The 17,301-nt window shown below is 39.0% G+C and overlaps 1 protein-coding gene across 1 annotated transcript; it reads left to right on the top strand.

Annotated features, from left to right (window-relative positions):
* The first annotated feature begins 573 nt into the window (after window positions 1-573).
* PCFS4 (PCF11P-similar protein 4) lies at window positions 574-15,666 on the top strand. The gene is made up of 7 exons (XM_088950511.1): window positions 574-1,166; window positions 2,856-2,957; window positions 4,133-4,402; window positions 11,473-12,291; window positions 13,011-14,066; window positions 14,172-14,717; window positions 15,434-15,666. Exons 1-7 carry the CDS (start codon window positions 789-791, stop codon window positions 15,476-15,478), a joined length of 3,216 nt encoding a protein of 1,071 aa, XP_088806637.1. The 5' UTR covers window positions 574-788; the 3' UTR covers window positions 15,479-15,666.
* Window positions 15,667-17,301: the final 1,635 nt, after the last annotated feature.

Genomic DNA, 17,301 nt, shown 5'->3' with positions numbered 1-17,301 from the left:
GAGATATAGAGTGAACGGCGGTAGATCTCGCACTGTGACCAGAGTCACCAGACTCCGGAGGACCAGAGCACCAGAGCAGCAGCAGCAGAGCTCTCTGACAGTCGACTCTCGTCATTCGTTGGTCTTGTCGTTACTTTCTCTGCAAGTTGTGAATCTTAGCGCTGGTTGCTTTTGGTTACACTGCTTTGACGATAATACTGCCAGATGGACGGATTGGATTCGTTCAACCAAAGGTCTTATGCGTCTTGGTCTCATGATATATACAAAATGACGATAGTATCCCTGAACAAAGGTCGAACATACAGTATGGTTGTTCTCCTGACACCGGATCTGCTCCTCACGGAGCGCGTCTGATAATGACCTCACGGTCACAGGAACATCCCACCGTGCAGTGGGAGCATCTCTCTGAATAATAATGTATAAGTACGGGAGATGCTCCCGATACATGATGAGATGTGCCTGTGAGATCTGTGTGAGGAGCAGATCCGTTCTCAATAGGGCCGTAAGGTAACGACCCTATGCAACACCATTGTGCCGATAAATCGCACGAACGCCTGATAAATTAAAAATCGCGCGAGAAGATACCATTCTGAGAGGAAATCGATTTCTGGGCAAAGGCAAACCCCAGACCCAGAGAGTAGCAGCAGAATCAACAGTTTCTCTCTCTCTCTGCATCTCTTGAATCTCTTGCCTCTTTAATGGCGACTGTAGCCTCAACGCGAATTCGCGGTTTACCCTTTTATGAAGACGAAAACCCTAAGAACTGAAACACCGAAACAATTACGGCCATGGAGGAAGAGAGGTTCGTCTCTGCCAGAGAAAACCCTCGGAATTTAGGGTTTCTGTCAGAGCGTGGCTCCAGCACCAGTGGCGGCAGCATCAACAGCAGCAAGGCCGTGCCCAATGACCTCGCTCAAAAGCCTCCACCTCCAATTCTCGAGAAATTTAGGGCTCTGTTGAAGGAGAGAGAAGAGGAGATGAGGGTCTCGGATGACGACGACGTTCCGGCTCCGAGCACCGAAGAGATTGTTCAGCTTTATGAAGTTGTTCTATCGGAGCTCACTTTCAATTCGAAGCCTATTATCACAGAGCTTACGATTATCGCCGGTGAGCAAAGGGAGCACGGCGAGGGAATTGCTGATGCAATTTGTGCCCGTATCATTGAGGTACCATTAGCGGCTCGGAGGGGTTGGAGTTGCTAGGATTGATTTGTGTTTGTTTTTTGAAATAACTATTTGTATTTGTACAAGATACTTTTTAGTTAATCTTCCTTTTGCTCTAAGCAGTTTCCATTTTTTTTTTTGTTCCAAGCAGTTTCTTTTTATATTACACTTCTCTTCATGGGTATGGAAGTGTATAGAGAAAGTTGAGTTTCTAAGTCCTATGAGTAGATTACTGCGTGCTTTCTTTGTTTGAGGAATCCAACACTCGCTGACTCACTCACTTAGACATACACAAAGAAAGAACGAAAGGAGTCAAATTGAGGAAGAAAGAGTAGGCAAAGAGATTTTTATGTGTATTAGGTATTGGGGTCCCGTCTTTTTTTTTTTTTTTTTCGGGAAGCGAGTATTTTCTTCTTGTTTTCTTAAGAAGTCATAACATAGGGGAGGGGGTTATGCACTTGCAAACTGACTTTTTTGGTTTATGGGGAAACTTGATTTTTCCTCTTGCTGGATATGCTGATTCTGTTTATTAGAGTATTCCGGTGTGCTATAATTGCACAAGAACTTCTATTTGTTTTAAGAAATTCAGCTTCTCAAATCTTAGTATAATGATGAAGTAAAAAAGAAACTCAAATCATAGTTATATGTATAAGCTGCTAAGATCTGTTTATTCAAAAAGCAAAACAAAACACAATTAATTCACTGGTGGTTGACTTTCAGATACAATCAACAATGTTTACCCCACTTTTTGCAAGTTCATCTGCTAGACTATTGTCAACACACTTAATTCTCAAACTGGATGCCTCTGGGCCTTTGTAAGGATGTAGAAAATCTTCCAAGGGATTGACCCAACAGATGACATTGCCAGAATTTCTCTTGAACCTATACTTTTGTTGACCCATGAGGATGGTTGATTCTCATTACCATGGGATGAGGCTATAACTAACTATATCTATTTCACCTGAGCAGTTGTCTCAAGTGTAAGGACTGAAGCTTGTATTAAAAAAGCTTCTTCTTTCTTGACATAGGCATAACTAACTATATCTTTGAAGCCATAAGCAACACCTCATCTGCTTCTCCTTGACATAGGACAGATGGGGGGTCTCTTGAGTTTAAGTTTGTGATGGAGAGAACAGAGGAGGTTATGGAGCTGGTTTATGAACTCAAACAGAATAGAATAGATTGTGGCCAGACTTTAAGGTCCCACCTGGAGAATTTTGGTTTCAACCTTTTTTTAAAGATTCTTTCCCTCTTTGTAACTTGTGAGGCTTGCTCTAGACTTGTATTACTTGATACTCTTGCTGCTTTGTTCTACTTAGTGATCTTGAATTCTTGAGATTGAAGGTTTTACATGCTTGAATTATTAAGTGCTTGAATCATTTTGGTGCCATACATATGTTTGCTTTCACTTACACATTTTCCCTTTGAATGCGCTTCATATTTATTTTTATGTATCTTAACTTGAGACAATAGTCTTTTTAAAACATTTAATTTCTTTTAAAAATCAGCTTTGCATTGTGCATTATTATTTTTTTTTTCAAAAATTTGCATCTTGCTTCGAAAAGGTATGCACCTTACCTTATGCCTTGTCCTTGGGTGCTAGAAAGCCCTTCTGCTTTTCTTGTGCCTAGTGATTTTAAAACACCGTTCTCACTTGATGGACATTCACTGCATGGTACTTGTCTTTTGCAGGTTCCAGTTGAGCAAAAGCTGCCATCTTTATATCTTCTGGACAGTATTGTGAAGAATATTGGCCGTGAATATGCGAGGTATTTTGCTTCCCGCCTCCCTGAGGTGAGTGGATTACGACAAATGATGCATGGACATTTTTTAATTGCTATCCACACACACACACACACACACACACACACACACACACATATATATATATATATATATAAATATATATGTAGAATTCACTGATAAGCATGCATATGGACATCTAAATAGATTACTTAGTCCTATTCTCTGGATTGTCTATATCTTTACTGCCTTGTGGGTGGCTAGTCCAGACCATCCATCAGGTAAGGGGCCTTTGGATTTGCCATGGTTTAGCTTCCCTGTTCCATTTTCAGCTCTTTAATCCACCTTTTATTGGAGCTTTTCCCATTTGGTATTGGCTGCTGAAAGCATCAATATTTTTGTTAAAAATAGGAAATAAGTTTAGTTGTCCATGTGGCAGTGCCTTTTGAAATTTGCTCATTAAAAGAGTGTAGAGGATGGGACACATGGAGAGCTTTGTCAAGCCACACTTATGGTCCTATCTTTATGATAAGGTTTGATGGTGGGGTTGTTTAGTAAATAACTCTAAAACAGACAGTCCAGGAATTCCCTACCATTTGGCTAAAGTAAGTCCTTAGGGACATGCTTTAAAACTAAAACATTAGAATTTAGTATCTCTTATTATCTAGGGGGATCTCCAATACGAGGTCGGACATAGGGCTGGTGTGGATGGGGAGAATGATAAATGCTTCATCCAGGGTTCACCTATCCAGTGGACAGGGAAACTCTGGCCACAAGATTGCTCCATCTGGCAAAATGTATATGCTGAGATGGATGAGTGGAAAAAACTAGAAAGGATTGGGTCAGAAATGAAGAAATTTTAAGGAACCTAGGAGTAGCTCCAATAGGTGATAAATGAGAGAAAGTAGACTTAGGTGGTTTGGCCACATGCATAGAAGATCACTTACAGAGTCCATAAGAAAAAGCGATCAGTTACAAGTTGAAGGGGCTAGAAGGGCTAGGGGTAGGGGCAGACCAAAAAGGACATGGTTTGAAGTGGTAAGAAATGATTTAAGTGCTCATTATTTAACAATGGATATGACATTAAACAGAACGGAATGGAAAAACAAGATTCATGTAGCCGATGCCATATAGTTGGGAGGCTTAGATGATGATGATGATGGTTATATATCTACACATTATGAAATTTTGTGGTATTAATCTGTTACATTATCATTTCTGTCCAGGTATTCTGTGAAGCATACAGGCAAGTTCAACCAAACCTATATCCAGCAATGCGCCACCTCTTTGGGACATGGTCAACAGTATTTCCAACTAAAGTGCTTCGAAAGATTGAGGTCGAACTGCAGTTTTCTCCAGCTTCAAACCAACAATCAACTAGCTTGACAGCTCCGAGATCATCTGAAGAATCTCCACCTCCTCGACCAAGTCATGGTATACATGTCAATCCAAAATACTTGGAAAGACGTCAAATTGAACATTCATCATTTGCAAATGTAAGTTTTGCTGTGGATCTCTTTCTCTCTCTCTCTGTCTCTCCGACCTGTATACAGGAGTGTTATATTACAAAAACTCCTGTATGAGTTTGATCTCTTTTTAACCAATTATAAGGAGATAGTTATACTTTCAGTGCGTAGAGAATATGTGCATGTTATTCTGGCTGCCATGCTAAAGACAGGATTCCTTTTGTACCGCATAAAAGGCTAATGTGTAAAAATGTTTTTTTTTTTGTGTATTTTTTTTTTTCTGCCACTCTAGAACAAAGATTGCAACTATTTTTATGGAAGTCTGTGAGCCCCCTTCTCTAGTGATGACTAGTGATATTTTAGAAACTTGAATATAAAATGATTGCTGGGATCAACATTCAGTTGAACATATGGCTTGAGTGTGAGAGCAGACACTTTGGCAAAAATGCCAAAGGTTAGGTCTGTATCCAGTATGCCCCTTTCCAAGACTGCAGATGGCTGGGACCAACATTGGGTAATGGCCAATTTTGAATATACAATGATCTTGGTCCAGCATGTGTGCTACTTTGGAGTGCTGGACAGGGTATCTCCTCAGCTGCACCCTTATAACATGCTCTTTCTTCCTCATTCTGATTGTCTCTGGAACAGTGGAAGGATGTAGTTTTCTAATGTTTGTCATTGCTTGCAGTGTACAAAATTTTAAAATGCGGGTGAAGTCTTATGATCTGCTAATGTGCAAGATGTGAGCCTTTAGGCATGAGGCTTAAGCTTCTAGAGATTTCATTATTTCTGGAAAAAATGAACTAAATCAAGAACAGGTAGAGAACTTTCATAAGGGATTACATTTTTTATAAGAAAGCATATATGGAAGATTCATCATATAAACAGTGGGTAAAAACTAGTAAAAGATTTTAGGAATTTCTTAATCTAAATCGAAACCTTAAATGGGTGTTGGAAGCATCGATGTTTACACAATAAAAAATACATGAGAAAATCATAGAAATAGTCTCTAACTCATTCTTTGATAACTAATAAAGGTTATGTTACATCAAAAGAAAAAAATCAACCCAACTTCAGCTTCAGCATTGAGGAGCTCCCAATCTTTTTAATAACTTGTTCACCAAAGACAGGACATAAGCCATTCAGTTCAGCCACTGAAGCTTTTATCAGGGATCAGATGGTCCTTTGTACATTGATAACCAATAACCTCAGAACTGAAAAACTAACAGGACTAAATGGAGGGTTATGATTCCCGATATAATAAAGATGGGCATTTTGTTGCAGTGGAAAGGGACTCAAGGAATGTCATTATTTGGGTTTCTAGACAGGCTTCTGGACCCTGGAACTTCTGCCATTTTTTGGCAGAAATTCATGAAATCTCCTCTCGCTTTGTAGTTTCAGATGGATTCCCAAAGAGCTAAACCAAGTAGCTGACTATCTAGTCTCTAGCAAAATCTGCATCGGGAAGGGATTGTTTGTATAGTGCTAATATAATGCCAAGTAACTAATGGGCTTTGTCTTTTGTTTTTGTTGTCAAGGCCTTGTATATCTTGTCACGTACATCCCTCCCTCTTTTTGAATATAATCTGTTACCTTTTTCTCAAAAAAAATCATTCTTTGATAATTAATAAAGGTTATGTTGCATTAGAAATAAAAAAGATCAATCAAGCTTCAGCATTAAGGAGCTCACAATCTCTTAATAAGTTATTCACCAAAGACAAGTTATGATTCCCAATATAATAAAGGTTGTCTCTGAACTCCCTCTATAGCATGTCAATTTGTAAGAGTATTAGCTAGGGCTGTAGTCAGATCTGATCATCTAAATTGGAATCCGATCTAAAATCTGATTGGATTTGAAGACTTCGGATTTGAATTTGAATCTGAGCGGACTTGGATTGGATTCGGATTTAATCTGACTCCGCTTTAATCTTTTAAAATATAAAAAAACTAAAAGTTAATTACTTTTCAACTTTTATATATAATAAATTAATGTAAATATAACAACTGATTTTGTTATATATAAATTCATATTTAATATAATATATAATATAAAAAATATATATATTTTATAATTTTAAAATATAATTATATAAAACTTATATATTAAAATCAATAGATGTTATAATAGAAATATATAATCGGATTCAGATGCAGTCAAATCCGAATCTGATCCAATTATTAATTGGATGCAGATTCCAGAATTCGGGTTTGATATTCTGATCCGATTACATAAATACATCATCCGAATCTGAGATAATTGGATCGGAGGTCAGCTCGGGCCTCGGATTTTTGGGTATCATTGACAGGTCTAGTATTTGCTGGTCTTGGAAGTTGGAACCCAGCCAAAAGAAGCATTTAACCTAGCAGCCAATTCAGAAATTTTGAGGGGTGATTAGAATGTCCACTCCCACCCCCACCTACCCAAAAGAAGCATTTAACCTAGCAGCCAAGAATTTGGAGAAAATCTTTTTCATTATCATGGTGGATCCTTGAAGATAAAATCTTCCTTAGGTTCAGAAGTTGAAGGGTGATTAGAACACCCCCCCCCCCCCCCCCCCCCCCCCCCCCCCTCCTTAGTAAGTCTCAAGTACAGATTTTATACCATATCAGTGTTTTAAAAGGCATGGGAGGCATACACCTTAAGGTGTGTCTCTCGATGAGGTGCCCCCAAAACGCCTTAAGGCGTATGACAGAAGTGATGATGCCTCTGAGGCATGTCTTAGGAAAAAAGAAAAGGACAAGGAAAGAGAAGGGAAGGGAAAGAGAGAACGAAAAGAAAGAGGGAAGGAAAGAAATTTCGATAAGGCTCCCTTTCAGCTAGTATTATGTATCTTCATTCTTCTTAATCCAAGACATATTTCATAAAAAAAGAAAAAAAAAGATGATATCCTCCCTTTTGAAAGGGATGGTAGGATCCATCGTATGGATGCCAAAATAGTTGCGGAATGGGTGGGCGAATTTCAAAAATTTCTTACCTTCCTTCCAACTGAGAATCGTATTCCTTGATTTTAGAATCAAATTCAAGGATTCTACTTGAACCAAACCAGACTAGATTTGAACCAAAAGAGAAATGAGTGATTATACCTGATTCAGAGAAATAATATCTCCTAAAGTTGGTGTTTACGCCCAAAGAAGACACCAAGATTTGCTCCTGCTGAAGATGACACAGCAACTGTGGAACAGAACCAACAGAGTGCGTCCTACGCACTGAATCTTTCACAAGAATCCTCTAGAAACGATGAGCACCGAACTGAATCAGCCTTTCAACAAAGACTGATATCAAGAACTCATTCTTGATCTTTCCCTCACAGAGAAAACCGAACTGGTGGTGGTTGGCGGCGACTGATGGAGAAGAGAACTAGAGAAGAAAGTGGCGAACTGCTTTTTTTTCTCTAGGGTTTCTGAGATCCAATCTTCAGAATGTAGGTGTGTTCTTTGCGAAATCCCCTAGGTTTGAATTCTTGTAATTCGAATTAGGGTTTCCTCCATTTGCTTAATGATTAAGAAAACCTCCTAATCATATCAGGAGTTGCCCTTATCTAAATTTGTATTTGGATTAAGACTCTTCTTAATCTTATTTGCAGATTAGATAAGCTTTTGGTCTCATCCTAATCTCAGATCCACCCTTTTTTGTGACTGATCAAATCAACCCAGTTCGAAATGGGCTTTAGGCCCATTAAGTAATAAGTGCTCAATAGCCTTCCAAACTGCTGCCTAATTGGGCTTCTTTGTATGGCGTGGGACCAAACGTTGATCTACACATCGGCCACATGGGTTCGGCCCAACCTCTGTTACAAGGCCTAGCCGAATTCACTGGAAGGCCCAGTGAACCCCCTAAGCCCATCACATGGACCCTATGGGCCCAACACTTACACTAAGTGGTCCCTGGGCCAAGCCATCTTATAAAAACCAAGGACTATGGGCAGATGCAAGATTAGCCCATTAGGTATTATCCCAAATGGCTTTACACTTAACCTCTCAGCCCATAATGATCAAACACTGCCCGACAAGAGAGGACCTCTCCCTCAGCTACAAGGAACAGTGCTGCACTCTCTGCTCACATGGATCCCGGGAATTAAAACCATTTGCAAACATTTTGAAACCATACATAAGTATATATCATATATATATAAATTTTGCAAAACAAAATTCCAATGATTGAAATCAACTACCGGTAGTTTGGTTTCCATCAAAGAGAGTGCATCCCCGATCATTACCTTTGTCCGACAAAGGGGTTGATCCTGTCACTGTGATCACCCACTCAGATGAATTTTCAGACTGTCCCAATATACCCAGGTTTTGACCCCCGCTAAGGATCTCACTGATTGGCATATCAAAGACAGCCCAATCCGTCACTTAGTGCAGTACCATAATCGGGTTTAGGGGTCAGGTGTAACTTTCCAGTTTTGCCCATCAATCTCCAAGGTCCAGGGCAGTACTGGAAATCTGGTCCGGTTCAAGGGTTCAAGTAATCCTACACTGCGTGTGCCTTGGGTCTTACCCTAGCGGCTGAGACAAGCCACCCCAACAGTTGGTAGCACACCAGTGTCAGCCTTGGCAGGATAAATCTCCCTAGACTTATCCAACGGCTGTGAACATTTAAAACCAACACAAGTCTCATTAAGTGTCTAGTTTTAGGGTCTTACACAGAAGTATACCACACATAATGAATCAAACATGTACTTTATTTATTTACATTAAATATCAAAAGTACATCAAAGTTGATTGAAGCTAAGGTCATACAAAAACTGTCCAACACCTTCCTCCTCATCCCCCTCATCTTAAGGAGGCTTATGCCTCCTTGTGCTTGGGTGGCTTATACGGTTATGCCTCTTATGTTCTGAACTCTGCCTCATGCCTCTAGGTAGTGGAATGCCTCGTTCATGCCTTTGTGTTTTAAAACATTGTACCATATAATACTTCCAATTTTACAACTGCCTGCCCCCTAGGAAGATCCCTAAGATAGTTCAGTCTTTTTAGTCCCCTTTTTGCTAGTGAGTCAATTAAGATGAAGCACTTCTATGATGAAATCTTCCATTTTCCTATTATACGTCTTGAAGAAGATTATAGTCATGGTGTCTTCATGCTTGTCCATTCACAAGGAGTTCAGGCCTTGAGAGGGTGTGTCTCCTTTCCTTTTTTTTTTTTTTATCTATGAGCTTTTGTAAATTTATGATATATAATCATTCTCTTTGATTCACCTTTTGGGAAGCTTAAGGAGATCCCATATACTATATATGGATCAAATAGGAACCATAAACATCCAAAGTTTCCCCTCTCCCTCTCCTTCCCCTTTCTTCTGGTAAATACATGTTAAACATCCTAATATTTTGTAGCATATTAGAGATATTATAAGAATCTGGTATACATGTAACCATGTTGTTTCTGAAAGTAGTTATTATAGTCATCTAATGATTCTAATCACCTATCCTTGAATGTTCGGGTTACTAGTAATTAGATGTGGGCATGTGGCTAAGGCTCCATTTGGGAAGAGTACAAATGCTGGTTCAGTACATACTCTGGTTCAGTTTTGCTAGTTTTTGGTAAAAGTGCATTTATGTCTTGAAAATGACAGCAAACACAGATTGCAGGACATGTTTGCATTCAAAACGAGAGCAAAGTTCGCATCGAAAATGGATACAAACTTTGCACTCAAAGTTGATCAATGTTAAAAAGGTATATTTCAATATTGGGATTAATGTTTGTACCTATCACAACTAGAAATCATTTGGCAAAGGTACAGAATTATCATTACAAAACTAAACCAACTTTGCGTTTTCATGAACCAGATATATGTGCATTTGTACTGATCATTTTTGTATTTGCACTCTTCCCAAAAGGAGCCTAAAATTTTCATTTTAACCTTGCTGATCAATGTATATATAGTCATCCCATGGGTAGAGTCAGCCTAGCTCTGCCCCAGATTCTGCCTTTGCTTTGGTGCTTGTGAAGATACACTCCCTCGTGCAATCCTTAGCATGTTTGTGTGTTCAAGACACCCTCCTTGGCACACACACACACACACACACACACAAAGGTACAAGATGTCACACATCATGGCTTGGGTAAATAACGCTTTCATTGCACTATACAATGTTTAAGCTCTTGGACCGCTCTTTGGATCTCTTCTTGAATGTTAACAAATGAGGGAGAGTCCCCTATTCATAGGACTCTCCACATCCTTAATGAGTGAATGTGGGCCACATGTTTTCACCTCCTCATGGTAGCCAAACATTACACCTTCTGTACTACATCCACAAGTTACCACTTTTCAAGTAGAAGTCTCTAGACCTCTTCTAGAGCAACCCCTCTCTAGAACATTCTGCAATCCCTCTTATATAAACAAACATACAAGAATTCATTAGAGTATGTCTAGATCCCTCTAGATATTTCTTGGTCCAAGAAGACTACAATGTTCTAGAGCACTCCAGCCCAATGGAGAAGACTACTCTCCAGAGTGCTCCAGATGACTCTGGAACTGGAACATCCCAGCCTTGGCTAGAATCCTCTATAACCACCTTTAAACCTCTAGCCAGGGGCACCCTTGCCTATAAGAGGTGTGGAGGTGTGACAATATGCTTCCTTCGGAATTTTTGTTGATCAGAAGCAATGTGCAATAGTTTAGTCATTGGCTTTTTGGGAAATGTAATATAATCTGTGCATTTTCTAAGTGCTCTGAGTTGTAACTATCTGCGTTTGCAGATGCATGAAGCAGATAGCAATGATATTGCTGCTTCTATGACAGCCTTTGGAGGAGAAAACATGGATAGAAATACTTAAGCAAGCCCAACACAATGGTCTGGAGCTTCCCCAAAATTCCATGTGTGCAATTGCAAGCCTTCACTTACAATTTTTATCTGAAATTGATTTGACCTCTGAATCTTTAATCTAATACATGTTTTCTCATGAGGATTGTTTCCTTGATACATCTGCCTCGTATTTCTTTTTTCCTGTGGGTTGTTAATGTTCAATTTTGCCTTCTCAAAGGGCTTTCCTAGTATTATTTTTAGTCAACATACCTTAGTAGCACATGGATAATTTGTTTTTTTCCCTTTAAATGTTAATTCACATCTAATTGCAGGATTTACTTGTCCTTGCAGGACATTCAACAAGGAAGAGGGAGTTCTTCAAGCCTACAGATCTATGGGAGAAAACCTGCAAGTGGATATGTTGAATTTGATTTGGATCATGATGAGGGTATTTCTCCTCATTTTGGAGTGCAGGGGTTAGATTCTCAAGGAGCTGCAATCCGTGCATCCTCTGTTGGTGCTGCTGAGAGGCTGCTTCCTACAGAAGCTAGACTTGCAAGGTCTTCTTCTCCTGCGAGAATTGGAGCTAGGTCCTTACCACCAACAAATGATGGATTTGCTATTAATAATTCTCCAAGAAGAGTTGTTGAAGGGGCCTCACCATCACATTCCGGTTCTGAATATGGACCTGGAAAAGCTACCGATGGGGATGGGGAGAAGAGTGAATGGTGGTTTAAGTGTCAGCAGATGGAAACTTCTGGTACATACAATCCCAGTAATGGATGTGACCAGCAAAGGCCAAGAGCGTTGATTGATGCTTATGGAAATTACAGAGGGAAAAACACACTTAATGGGAAGCCTTTGAAGGTTGAACGGCTTGATATTAATGGCATAAACAGTAAGGAGGTTTCAAAAAGATGGCAGAATACCGAAGAAGAGGAGTATGTTTGGGAAGATATGAGCCCAACACTGACAGACCGTAGTAGGGGTAACGATCTCATGCCATTTAATCCTCCTCTTGGCAGCTTAAGCAGAAGAACTGGTTTGGAGAGACCTAGTACTGCAATATTGGAATCTGATTTCAGGAGAGGCAATTGGCCTAATCAGGTTCAACTTTCTACGATGGATGATGCAGCATTTATTTCTGGAGATGGGGTTTCCATCCTGGGTGTATGGCTCTTCAACTTTTTGTCTGTCCAGTTATCTGTTTGTTAGTTAGTAAGCATTAGTTAGCAATCTTACTGGATAGTAAGAATCTATTGATTTGCACAATTAGACGTGCTTTCCACTTTTTTAATCATTTAGTGGCTTATGCACAAAATCCAAATTTTGTTTTGCTGGAATTATCTGTTACCTCATATGTATTTTTCCCTGGAAAGTTGCAAAGAGCACTTGTGTTAAGTGATTCATCCAAGGGCAACCATCCATCTGATCTTATTAACATCAGGATTTGTTGTTAAGTGGACAAATATGAGAATGTGTCTCTGGGGCAAATCATGATTTTGTCCTATTAATTCTTCCTGTTGCTGTTATCAGTATCGTATCCATAATCCCACGGTTCAGACTAGTGCAGATGCTTTGACCTGCATCCATGCTTATAGCGACACAATTCTTTTACTTACAACACTGTTTGTCACTCTAAAGATTGTATTATTATTCGAAGGGGGTGCTTGGGGATTTCTTGATTGATAAGCTCGTGTTAGTTTTCTTTTGACAAACAGATTGATTTTTCATGTACAACGGATTTCTTTTAGCCATATCTTTTCCTTGTGGTGAACTTTTCCTTGTTGTTTATGAAAATGCCTCGTTATTATTGATAAAAAATGAGCAAGATAATTTTTTTTTCCAATTTTGAGCTTAAAATTTACAAGACTTGGTGTTTCTTGCAGTCTGGCCATGTAACTTTGGGCAACAACTCTCTTCGTTGTCCACGAACTCAAAATGAATCAAGTCATGTTCAGAGTTCTCATCATTCTCAGGAACCACAGAATTTTCCACACCAATTCCCTAAGTCTTCACAAGAACATCTTGACCTGAAAGCAAGGGGAAGAGCTGTTCAGATGTCATTTCCAGCAGCTGGAGTAGTTCCATCAGTTATCAAGAAAATGCCTTCTCAGGTTGATAATTTTCTAGATACTGATGCACAATTTCAGAGGTTCTCAGGTGTTGTGTCCAGAATGGGATCTTCAAATCGTGATACTATGAATGTGGAGGCTCTTTCTACCATGATGCCACCAGCATCAGCATTGCAGAAGCATCGGGGACAAAGACCTTCCTTGGCTCCATTGGTCTGGCCTCCTGTAAATGTACCTAAATCTCATCCACCCCCTCCTCTCTCAGTTCTTCCTCAACAAAACCAGATTAAGAGTCAGTCCGATATAATGGACATTAGCAGGATCCCAAATAAGTCTTTGACTTTGCCTGGGCAGCATTTAGGTGTTATTGAGAGGAACACTTTAACTTCTACTAAGCTGCTTCAGTTTCCTAATCAACAGGCTGGATTGATTTCCTTGAATCAGCGAAACCAGGGACAGGCTTCTCATTTACCTGCACAACCACTTATGTCTCAAAATGCTCAAGAAAATTTTGTTCCATCTTCTGTTGCTCAGATATCAACTCACAAAATGGAACAACCCTTGAATCATGGTCATATCCCACAAGGGCATTTACCTGTTACCAGTTCAATTTTACCTAATCCAATACCTGGGCTAGCATCATCATCTGTTACAATTCATGGTTTATCAAATATCCCCTTCCATTTGCCAGGGCGGGCCTTGCCTCCTCTACCTCCAGGCCCCCCTCCTGTCTCGTCGCAGATAGAACCTATATCTCAAAATGTGGGCCCTATTGCAACTCATGCATCTAGTGGGAGTGCATTTTCAGGTCTAATTAGTTCTCTCATGGCTCAAGGTTTGATCTCATTGACAACACCTGCTTCAGTTCAGGTACACCTTAAGTAATGTTTACTCTTTTTAGCTATTCTTGTTGAAGTGTTGTTCTTGGTGAAATAGCATAATGTTATATCTTAAGACAGCAATCCATTCTGTCAGGACTCCATAGGAGTTGAGTTCAATCTGGATCTCCTTAAGGTGCGGCATGAGTCTGCAATAAAGGCTCTATATGCTGATCTTCCAAGACAGTGCACTACTTGTGGCTTACGCTTCAAGTGCCAAGAGGAACATAGTAGTCACATGGATTGGCATGTTACCAAGAATCGGATATCCAAAAGCCGCAAGCAGAAGCCATCTCGCAAGTGGTTTGTGAGTACTAATGTGTGGCTCAGTGGTGCAGAAGCATTGGGAGTTGATGCAGTTCCTGGGTTTTTGCCCACTGAAGCTGTTGCTGAGAAGGATGATAAAGAAATGGCTGTTCCTGCTGATGAGAATCAGAATGTATGTGCATTATGTGGAGAGCCCTTTGATGATTTTTACAGTGATGAGACAGAGGAATGGATGTATAAAGGGGCTGTATACTTAAATGCACCTGATGGTCCACCAGCAGACATGGACAGATCCCAACTAGGTCCAATTGTGCATGCAAAGTGTAGATCTGAGTCCACAGTAGTTCCTCCAGAAGATTTTCGGCTAGATGAAGGGGTATGTTTCATACTCTCTCCTACTTTTTCCCTTTTTGGCTTTTATGATATTCTCTCTTGATATCTATATATTACCTAATATATTTGAAATTAGACGTGTTTTGTGATTTGGAAATTTCACTGTTATATTCTAGGAGGTCACAAAATATGTGAGACCTCCATAACCCTGAGTATTTTAACTGAAAAAAGGAAGTCCTTAAAATAAAGAATGCCAAATGCAGCCTTAATAGGTTTATTGGACATCTGAGCGGTTTATGGTGTTTGAGCTTGTCACTATCTTTATCCCCTCCCTTTCTTTGTCTTCTTTTTCCTCTGCTTTGTTTTCCTGTTTTTTGCTGTAATCATGTTTTACTCAGAAGATTTTGTTTCTTAATAGTAGTGGTTTATGGTGTTGAACTAGATGAAGGGACAATTAATTGGTGTGATAGCAAATTATTGGGCTGGCAAGCGTGACAATGAGGGGTTTGAATCTGAGAGTTGGGTCTTCATAAAGAAATTATAAGGAGATTTTTAAGTGTGTTCTCATTAATGTTAATGGCATACATGTTATTTTCACTTGTTTTTGGTTTTGTATTTTCTTGATTATTGTTATCATGTGTTAATGACTTTTTATCTTGACATTTTTCTTTATTCTTTATAACAGTTTTCATTTGCTAGAACTGTTGCTATTGCCAATCAGCTTAAGTTGAAGATGATCAATTTTCATTTGTTCTGCAGGGGACTACTGAAGAAGGTAATCAAAGGAAAAGGATGCGGAGTTAGATTGAAATTACCGGCGTTGATCTTGTGTAAATTATTTCGAGTTTCAGCATATGTTTATGGTACACCATTCTAATTTTCACCTAGAGCCTGCGTACCATGACATCATACTACAATCATGTATATGTAAAGTTGGGCCCTGTAACATCACATTCTTGCAACGAAATCTTACAAAGTTTTTATCTGAGCAACTATTTGTTCTGTTTTATATTTTGCTTGTTATTTTGCAGTAAAGTTTCTTAGGGGTACTGAATAATGAGCTCTGCTTGCTGGCGGGGATACATTCGCCCAGAAATTCTATTGACAGGTCATTTTATTGTATCATCATTATAACTCTATTTTCTGGAACAACTGCTGCATGCGCTAATTATCTACAGGAGGGGTGCCTATATCAGATGTATAATTACCATGACCGAGTCTCAACACCGCATAAGTCAGAGGCTGGTGATCAAAGATAACAGGATCAATTCTTGACGTCAAACTACTCACTGGCATCTCTAGGGTCTCTATTTTTTTTATTTTTATTTTTTTATCTTATACTTTTTGGTCCTATGGATCACCCATTTCTATATGAAATACCCTGATTAATGGGGTATGAAATGGTAAACCTTCTTGATTCAACTTTCGATGCACATGGTATGATTATGCTCTTTGATCAGTTTTCCTGCGATTGAACATTGCATCTGTGCTATATATTTTAGAACTTACTATTATATTGTTGCGAACGGGGTAAAGACGTATAGCACTGCATTTAAAAAAGAAAGTGGTGGCCATTTGATTAGAGATCGTTTGAAATGAGTGAGGCTTTTAATCACCGAAATGATGAGATAGATTGGGATTGGGCTTGTTACTTGTTAGAATACCAAAAGTATAAGAAAAAGTGAAAATAAAACTATTTTCGTAAGTTGATTGGAGTTGAGGAAAGAGTTTTTGTATGGAAAAATTCCTGATCAGTACCTTCGACATTAGGGATTGTCTCAACTCTCAAGTCAGTCTCTGAATTTCAAAACGTGTTTCTGTAGTATTCAAACTTTTAGAATGTGTCTAATAGGTTTCTGTCGGTAACCGCCCGTTAGTTGTCTATTACAATTCAGTTTGAAAGGAGTACAAATACAAATATGTACAGTGCAAATTTTGTATCTTGAATTATTTTGTATGCACTGTACACATTTGCATTTGTATTCTTTCCAAACTGAGCTGTATACATGATGACATGTGCCACTTAAAACTTTTGAAAATATAAAACTCACTCAAAAGATGATGCTGTTCATTATCTTCTATTTTGAAAGAAGACACTGTTCATTGTCTTCTACCATGAGACTGAATTGGTCACTGAATTCAGTTCCAACTAGAACCTTATGGCATTAGCACAAATACAATGTAAAAACTCATTCTAAACAGAATAATCCATTACTGAAACTAAAAACAATCCTCTAAAACTCCCATATTACAGTAGCTCAAAAATTCTCGGTAAGTTCCTTTTGCAAGATGATCTGCCATGCTGCTTTCTGATCTTTGTACCCACTATATAGAGATTGTTTGAAACTTGCCATATGTCAATGACGCCTTAGTAACTCAGCAAATCAAAATCTGGTAAACTGTAAGCTGTTAGGAACCAATCAACATCTAATCTTCAACGACAATTGTGTTCAGGGATGGAGGCCAAAAAGATAATGCTCTCCTTACTGTCTTGTAAATATAAACTTGATCAGATGCTTTAGGACATTAATCCTTCTAAAGGTGGGGAAGGAACTGAGAAAATATAGAAAGAAAATAACAAGATCCAGTTAGATTGATTTTGGCAAGACCAATATAACCTTACTATG

Source organism: Nelumbo lutea, chromosome 1, assembly GCF_056320005.1.
Source record: "Nelumbo lutea isolate HS-2025 chromosome 1, American lotus-T2T, whole genome shotgun sequence".
Taxonomy (NCBI): Eukaryota; Viridiplantae; Streptophyta; class Magnoliopsida; order Proteales; family Nelumbonaceae; genus Nelumbo; species Nelumbo lutea.
The sequence above is the reverse complement of the archived record's forward strand: the minus strand, read 5'-3'. Positions and strand labels throughout refer to the sequence as shown.